This window comes from Cibotium barometz, chromosome 48, assembly GCF_041138505.1.
Source record: "Cibotium barometz isolate CiBa-2024 chromosome 48, ASM4113850v1, whole genome shotgun sequence".
Taxonomy (NCBI): Eukaryota; Viridiplantae; Streptophyta; class Polypodiopsida; order Cyatheales; family Cibotiaceae; genus Cibotium; species Cibotium barometz.
Genome location: NC_141093.1, coordinates 36690994 through 36699858, shown reverse-complemented (window position 1 = coordinate 36699858; position 8865 = coordinate 36690994). Strand labels below are relative to the sequence as shown.

At 40.8% G+C, this 8865-nt stretch overlaps 1 protein-coding gene across 3 annotated transcripts; it reads right to left on the bottom strand.

Moving 5' to 3' along the window:
• Nucleotides 1-1404: 1404 nt before the first annotated feature.
• On the bottom strand, nt 1405-6616 carry LOC147611139 (homogentisate 1,2-dioxygenase-like). Of its 3 annotated transcripts, none has more exons than XR_015263968.1 (9): nt 6265-6616; nt 4941-5174; nt 4667-4746; nt 4379-4546; nt 3346-3521; nt 3174-3243; nt 2937-3091; nt 2195-2850; nt 1405-1902 (listed from the first exon to the last, which is right to left on the bottom strand). XR_015263968.1 is itself a non-coding variant. In XM_086785801.1 (9 exons), the coding sequence occupies exons 1-9, from the start codon at nt 6468-6470 to the stop codon at nt 1654-1656; spliced, it is 1380 nt and encodes a 459-aa protein (XP_086641927.1). In that variant the 5' UTR covers nt 6471-6616; the 3' UTR covers nt 1405-1653. The 3 variants fall into 3 exon arrangements, 2 of the variants coding, with proteins under 2 accessions (XP_086641927.1, XP_086641928.1); XM_086785801.1 differs by having other exon boundaries at nt 1405-1860; nt 2767-2850; XM_086785802.1 differs by having other exon boundaries at nt 1405-1860; nt 2767-2850; nt 2937-3013.
• Nucleotides 6617-8865: the final 2249 nt, after the last annotated feature.

The following is an 8865-nucleotide window of genomic DNA, read 5'->3' as shown; positions in this document are numbered from 1 at the left end:
AGACCGTCATGCAAATAGGAAGATGTGCTGAATGGCAATACAAAAATATACAATATTAGAATCATACCAAATCTTTGTAATTGACCAAAGGAATCGCAATTTTAAAGTACAACAACAAGGCACAACTTAGATAAAAAGTAGGCCAATTTACTTGTTGCCAAAGGCAGCAAGTCCATTTGGTTATACACATTCGTTCTATCTACTAACAATTCCCGAAAAAGTAGGCCAATTTTTTTGATAGTATCTCTATTAAAATTGGAAGACTCTATGGAGTTGGAGGGTCTTGAATCATTAATGAACTAGTACAAAAACTTGTTATAGTCAAACTCTAAAAGTTGAAGGGGAAGGGCTATACATGTAACCATCCACAAGAAAAGATAAGTTAAAACTAGTGTTCATGTTCATCTTGCACAAGGACACATGTCAACATCTCTCCCCCACTTGTTATTGTGGTCCAACTTTATAAAATTGCTATAGCCAAAGAAAGTCCTACTAATTAATTCATGGTTCTTGAAGTCAAAGCACTATCAGTGTGCTGGATAGTTGATGGATTTATGAGGCATTAAAATATATCAATAGCCAAGGGACACTGAAAGTGACATGGTGCTAAAGAAAAAAAAATGCAAGGAGGTGGCTGCAAGAGACAAATGTAGCATTTAATGCGCTACGAGACTATCTCAAGGAAATGTCACTGAAGAAGAATGTGTTACGTATACAACTCAAAAGATCAAGTGGATTGCTAAAGCCGATGAAAGGATAGTATGTCTAGGCTACTATAACAGTTCCACAACAAGTAGGCAAATTTTTTTAATAGTAGCTCTATTAAAATTGGAAGACTCTAGGGAGTTGGGAGGGTCTTGACTCATTAATAAACTAGTACAAATACTTGTTATAGTCATTGAATGAATCTAAAAGAAAATTATGTTGTTTTGAATTATTATTTTTTGTTTTGAAACTTTGAATCATGTAAAAGAACCCATCACATGATGAACTACTAATAAGGATGAGAGTTAGGGTCTAACAAAGAGACAAAAACCTTATACTAAATAGTTGTCCCAATGGTTTGACTACCTTGGTAAGATTCATTATCATTATTAAGAATCTTGAGCATGAGCATGTAAATAGTTGTCCCAATGGTTTGACTACCTTGGTAAGATTCATTATCATTATTAAGAATCTTGAGCATGAGCATGTAAATAGTTGTCCCAATGGTTTGACTACCTTGGTAAGATTCATCATCGTTATTAAGTAAGAGCCTCACACAAAAGACCACAAATCTGAGTGATATGATTTATCCTAGCAAAACATTTACAAAAGAAACCACATCCAAAAGCGCCGTACAACGCCACTCATACTAGACATCAGCAGGCTTAAGAGTAGAAGGAACTATCTTAATGCACCATATTTGATCAAATGATAGAAGAGTGAACAGGAATATGAACCTTCCACTCTTTAAATTTTAGATTGCAAAAATGTGTACATAATGGTTTTGTTACACATTATCTATGTATTCTTTACATACTGTTTTTTAGCTGTGTGTATTCTTTACACATTATCTATGTATTCTTTACACACTATTTTTTATCCTTGCATAATGTACTAGCTTTCTAAGAAACCCTCATGCAGCGATTATTTATCAAGAATAGCTCTTCCTCAGCCTTCAGCATATCCATTGCCGAGGTGATTTTCTCGGCAAAAATGTGATTTCAAGCCAACCCAGCCTTTGTAGTAGTCCTTGTCAAGATAAGGGCTGTCTAGTGCCCATGTCGTAACTTTTGGAATGAGAGACGATTCAAACATGAAAGCCAGTGTTTCTTCTGAGATCTTGGTTGGAGTTTCACAGCCTCTGGAAATAGTATTCTGTCACAATAAAGAAACATGGCGACGTCAATTCAGCAATTTCTCAAAAGACTCCATTAAAGCCATTTGACACAGTAATCTAAGTCGTGCACACGCATTTTCCCTGTTTCCCCTCCTCTCATATTTGACTGCCACAGCTCCTTTCTCTAAAAAGGGTGCGACCCACCTGAACCTTGGGAATTTGGAGATCTCCTCAGCTGCATGGGGCTTCCTATATAGTCCCAATTCCTCAAACCTAGGGCTTAACTCGAGATCTACTCACAGCGCATAGGCATCTATCAGTGGAGATGGGTAGCGATTGATCTCTAAATAACTAAAGTGCCGCACTTTAAACCATTAATGAAACCTCCGACTGAGTTCAAGCGATTAATTCCATTTCATATTAAGGCTCTAGCAAGAGAGAGGCTAGTTTTGCAACGTAGTGCTGTAGTCTCATAGCTCAGGCTGCCTCCCCAAAATCCTAGACACACAGTTACATAGTGTTGGCACCGAAAATCAATCACTAGCGACCGCCGTTAATGCCAACATTCTTAACCATACTTAGTGTTTCAATACCCATGATTAGCCTTCATGGTTACTCAGCTCCTAAGCATTCATTCAATCAATAATGTATACACGATGGCATGGCAACATTCATGTTCCATGATGCGCTTGGTCTTCCATTGATGTCCAATTGTTTCTCTTGGAGTTAAGGAAAAGCTTTGCAAACCAAATGACACACACATGAGTTGAGGTCCAAGCAGTTCCACATGAGTGAGGTGGGGCCATAACAAGAATTATACATCCCCCTTGCAATCAAGGAAACAGTCAAGTAACTTAGCATCATCTTATCAAAGGCAGTAGCTTCTTCAAAAAAGCACAGGCTACCAAGGCATAACGGACCTGTATCTACTACTAGTATGTTACCTCGTAAGTGACAGTATCAACACCATGAGGAGTCATGCAATTATGCAGACTGCAGCCCCCTGGTAGAAACCCTTCCGCTTTACCCTGCAAACATACATTGGAAAGTGAATAAAGCATCATAACCATGATTTAGCAGTTGAGCAAGACCCAAAACAAAGCAGTTTGTTAACCTCATATGCACCATAGATAAGACCCATGAACTCGCTCATGCAGTTCCGATGAAAGTATGGAGGACGAAATGTGTGTTCTGCTGTCAACCAGCGAGGAGGGAAAACCACCAAATCAAGCACAGCAACACCTGGCCTCTCAGAGGGCACAGTCAAAACTGCACAATAATGCATTCAGTATACCAATGCTAGGTGGCAATCTTAATGAGAGAATTCCCAATTACGGTCAGATGATAATACCTGTATTAATTGAAGGGTCCGCATGGTCAAAGAGCACAGTATTGAAGGGGCAGAACTTCTTCAAATCATACTGAGGAGCGCCCACCCGCATAAATCAATATACTTATATCAACTCGTTCTGCAACCATCAAAATACATGTGGGAATTGTGACACCAAGAAAGCCTAGCATACCTTGTATGGTGCATAATTTCCATCCCAAGCCACCACATTGAAAGGAGAGAAGTCTTGCTTGGCTTCAAAAAGCTCTCCTCCAAACTTCTGCACGATTTTAAAGCCAAAGTGCTGTGCACTGTCAAACCATGCAGTTGGTACCACAAAGTCTCGAGGTGCAGCAAGACCATTTGCACCTGCACATTGTACAACAGGCGAAAGGCTACCATTATACACATAGTAAGCGACCAAAGGCAAAACACACACGACATGCTTATCATGACACAAGCATCATACACACACACCCCCAAGAGTAAGAACGATTCTTCAACACAGAAACTATAATGAGAACACACTAAAAGAGCACTGCCATGGTATAATGCAGCCTGAGAGAAGCAAACTATGTATGCACATATATATATGTATATGTAAAATATGCATGTAATGTATGCAAAACTATAATGAGAACACGCTAAAAGAGCACTGCCATGGTATAATACAGCCTGAGAGCAGCAAATTATGTATGCACATATGTATGTGTGTATATATGTATATGTAAAATATGCATGTAATGTATGCAAACGTGCATGTGTGTGTGTGTGTGTGTGTGTGTGTGTGAGAGAGAGAGAGAGAGAGAGAGAGAGAGAGAGAACATACTAAAAGAGCATTGCCCAATGCAGTGTGAACCGCAAAATTGCAATATATGTATGTATGCATGCATGCATGTTTGTGTGTGTATGTATGTAAGTATGTGAATATATATGTAATGTATGTACGTGTGTGTGTGGTATATATGTATGTATACTATACTCAAAAACACTAAATGCTTAACCAACCAATTGGTTTCGAACTTGTATGTACGTATACTATAAAGTAGTTGCATAAATGAACTGATTGGTTAGATACTTGTAAGATTTACAGTGCTCAACTCCAAGATAGGCCAAATTTGCCCCATAACAGAACCGTAGGCCGTCACAAAACTCATTTCATGATCAGCTAGTGGTATCTTCAAGTGGTTTCAAATATTTCGCAGAAAAGTTCATAGAGAATGCACCGATTGGGCCAAGTTCAGGAAGTTGGAAATGGCCATCAAACACCTCTGCAACATAACCTCGTGAAGGTCCATCTGGTAAGCTTACAGAAAACCGAAAACCCTGCTGAAGCACAGCTATTTCACCAGGAGAAACAAGCAGCTTTCCGAATTCTGTCTTGATTAGCAACCCTACAAATCAAAAACAACTTAGAAAGTTATCAAGAACATTCTATATTTGAGGCTACAACAGCTGGTTAGTTTATAAATAAAAGGGTTACATCCTTGTGTATTGGCTCATGTATAACATACGTCCTTCTTGTGGAACAATTAGAAAGTCTCCATCGGCATTTGCAAATGCATAATTATCCATAGACTGATTGGCAGCGTACCTGTCAGATTGAGAACGAATCCTTCAGAAGTAATCTCTCTCTCTGTCTCTCTCTCTCTCTCTCACACACACACACACACACACACACACACTCTTGCATGCGTGCACACCCTCCCCAGATTAAGGTCACCATCAGCCTTCTATGTACACCTCATAGTCAAATAGAAACAGCCAAAGCTTGCAAAAAAATCTTACAAATGCACTGCATATCCGTGTCGTAGATAAGGACTTCCTGCTCCACAAATTGTGAACAACCCATCTAAGAAATCTGTGGGAGTCCCAGGTATCTTCTTTGGTGCCCAGCGGAGTTGTGTAGGTGTGGCTCCAATGTTTTTAGACGTTGTAAAATCACCAACCAAAAATTCATGTTCGGGAAGCCGCCGAATAAAAGGCTCATGAGTCACTGAAGGCTTTATCCGATAGAGCCAACTATGGGCAAAAATATAAAAGAGAAGCGTTAGAAAATTATGCAAAAGTATACTTTCTCTTTACAAAAAATCTCAGCCTTTGGTTTTCAAAGTTCCCAGCCCCAATCCTGAACATATAATATATATCACTGGGATCGTGTGCCCTGCCCTTGCCACTTAAAGGGCAATAGAGCTTCTTGGTCCATAGCTTACGAGAAAAACTGCACTCTAAATGAGCCTTTCCAACATGAAAAGCTGTATAGATGAAATATACCTGCACTAACTACATCACGAGTAAAAGACAGCCATATGCATAGATGTATGTGGAGCACTCACTAGACAGAAGTATGAGATCGACAACCAGTATGAGATCAACATACGTGTGTGGCACTCTAATTGAGATCAACAGCCACGACAGATGTGAGTATGAGATAAACAGATGTGGACAGATGAGCATAAGAGATCAACAGACATCTGTGATACTCGGCAGATGTGAGTATGAGATCAACAGAAATGAGTGGTACTTGACAAACACGAGTGCGAGAGTGCTGCTATGACAGACATATGAGATCAGTTGACCTGTACGGTGGCAACATACAAGAACATGAGGTCAACAGATATGTGTTGCTACGCCCCTGTTGCTGCAATGCCTCAGTGTGAACTCTGGTAAAACCAAGGTTATGATCTTTAATGGATAGGTAGATTGGCGTCTGTTGCTAACGTACACACATCTATTTGATCTCTGACATAATTCTAGCTACAGAAATGTGTATGGCACATTGAAGAGACCATCGGCTTTACTATACTCACATGATGCAAGGGCAGCCTACGAGTTAGATAGCTAGGGTATTGTGATCGCCCACAACAGGTTAACCTAGAAAAGCAAAATAAACACACACATAGAAAGCCATGCCTGGTGTCAAAATCAAACAGATATGCTTAGAGATCAAGGAGACAATATTTTCTGTCTCCATGTCGTAACATGCAGCCAGAAGGCCATATTGGTGTGCTGAAATTGAAGAGCTCGGAGCAAGCTAGGCTATGGTGATCATCCAAAATAGGTGAAACGAGCACACAGAGAAGAGAGAGAGAGAAAAAAAACCGGGTCTTACCTTCTCAGGTTAGCATTTCGAGGAGCCGTGAACGCTGTGCCGGAGATTTGCTCTGCGTATAGGCCGTAAGGGCAGACGAGGGGGTTGTTCTGTCCCACTGGCAAAGCTCCAGGCAAGGCCTCTGAAGAAAAATGGTTTCCGAAACCGCTCTGGTACTGCAGGTCTGCAAACTCTCCATCGGCTTCACGCGAGTTGGAGCTTGCCATGGTTTTCTTGCGAGGTAAGTAGACAGAGGGGATAAGAGAGAAGGTTTTGCGTTGGGGATTCTGTGAAGATTAGGGTTGGGGTTAATTTTGTTCTGTTTATGATGAGGGCAATGAGTGTTGTTCACTGTGTTGTGAAGAAGTGCTCAGAGAAGGAAGAGCACGTTGATTGCTGACTAGATGTGCACGTGTCCGAATCTGCATATGCCAAAAAGGATTGTCCACGTTGCATAGATAAGGCTCAAAGGGTCTGTCACGCTGTCTTTAGATGGGGCCCGGACAAACGGGGGACACATTTAGATATAAGCTCTAATAAATTTGCCGTGAAAAACTGTTCCAACCAATCATTGTAGCTCAATATATATATTACTAGTACTCAACCCGCGCATTGTTGCAGTATGTAAAAGACATTAAGAAGCGGAACGCAGGAATGGAAGCCGGAATACAAAGGGTCAATCGGAATACAAAGGGTCAATCAGAATACAAAGGGTCAATCTAAGGGATTTTTTCCTCTTATTTTTTAGAAATCCAGGATTTCTTTTTTCTCTCCTCTCCTTGTGCCTTGGTTGTCCATGGTTAATATGTAATCGATATTATATTAACAATTTACGTCAACAGATGTTACCAAGTGGATATGAAGCCATGATGCAGGGTCTTTGCAGGCTTCAAGAGTTCTACTATGACAGCTGAGTTTCCAGCCTTATTGTAAAAAAGCTGTTATAATCAATTAAAGAAATACCGCAAGGGACCCCACTGCGTTTTGGGGCCAATCGATGTCTGTGTACTGTTTGCAGGAGCACTCTAGCTCCCCCTGTTTGTTTTCCTTTTCTTGGTCCTCAAAGGTGTTGAAGAATCCCAAAGAACCAACACTTGAAGACAAATATCTTTTGGACGGTTGTGAAGCTAGCCTACCTCCCTCATTGGACACCTCTCCTCTTTTTACCCCACAAATCTGACTTGGCCCCTTTGGCTAAGAGACAAAGGGGCCAAGTCTCCGCAAATCGCAAAGAGGCCCCTTTCGCAAGGAGACTACTCGTCCTTTGTGAACTTGGCCTAAGGGGAACATTTAGTTGATGTTGCACGCAACATGGTTGTATGCTACCTCTTTTATAGGTGGGGCCTTTGAAATCAAGGGGGCAGACTCAAGCACTTAAAGCTTGTGAAAAGTTCAACCAGCCATCGTTTCTCTCTTCGAAAGGATTGCCTTGCACATCATGCAACAAATTCTACCTGTCCATTCTTGCATGTAACGGAAGCCTATCTTTAGTAGTAAGACAATGCTAGACTTTGCGAAGCGGCCGTACCTTGAGCTTAATGCCAAATTGGTAAGTCATACATCTTTTCTTAAGACTAGAACTAGCGTCAAAGGACCTTTTCAAAGTTCTATCCAGCCTAGTATGAAACTTAGTGATTTTTATATGTGCCATTCTTTATATTAAGTAATACACATCCATTCCCTTGCATTGGAATACTTGTGAGCTCTCCCTCTCCTCTGCTCTCTTGCTTTCCTATTTTATCATGGATCTATACATAGCTTAAAGGGTTGCTTAAAGGATTGAGTGTAGGCTTCTCTACTACCACCTCTTGTGAGAGAACCACCATGAAGGCTATGTCCTCTCTTTGCCTCCAATAACGCTCTACCTTCACCCATGGCCATGGAAGTATCTTGTGTGGCAACAACAGAGTGAAAACACGATGGATGGGCTAGCACACCCACATAGGGAAGTTACACTTTTGACTCTACGGCAAGACCAAACAATACTTGTTTTGGCAAGGCTAAGGTAAGCTCTTATCTTGACTATTGACAACCATGGACACTCTTGAACGGAAGCTTGGAACAAGGTTTGCAAGATTATATGAGATGGAGATAACATCCACGTTAATACTTAGTGCAACAATCCCTTTTGGGAGCTAATAGTGACTTCAAACTAGGGGATAACATCCAAGTTCATGCTTAGTGCAACAATTCCTTTTGGGAGGTAATAGAGTGACTTCAAACTAGGGATAGCTACTAACTCATCTAGCAAAGATTCTTCCACCAAAGCAGAAGGAACCTCTACATTACCTCCACAGGCACTTGCCCAAGAAAGAGGAAACAAAGCATAAAGATGAACCTTTATTGGCTTCGCTACGTTGAAGTTATTAATGATTCATATGAGACCCCCACCAACAAATAGTGGAAAGCCAACCTAAAGAGGATCACTTTCCCAGCCATAAAAGGTGACGAGGAACCTAATGGCTCCAAGTAAGCCAAGATGTATTGACATGCCTACCAATGCAAATTCAACGAGATCAAGGGAGAGATGCAAAGAAAGATGCCAAGCTTAGAGAGCTCTCTGAACCTTAAGAGGGAGACCAAAGGCAAGTGCCTAAGTACATTAAGTCCTACAACATTAAG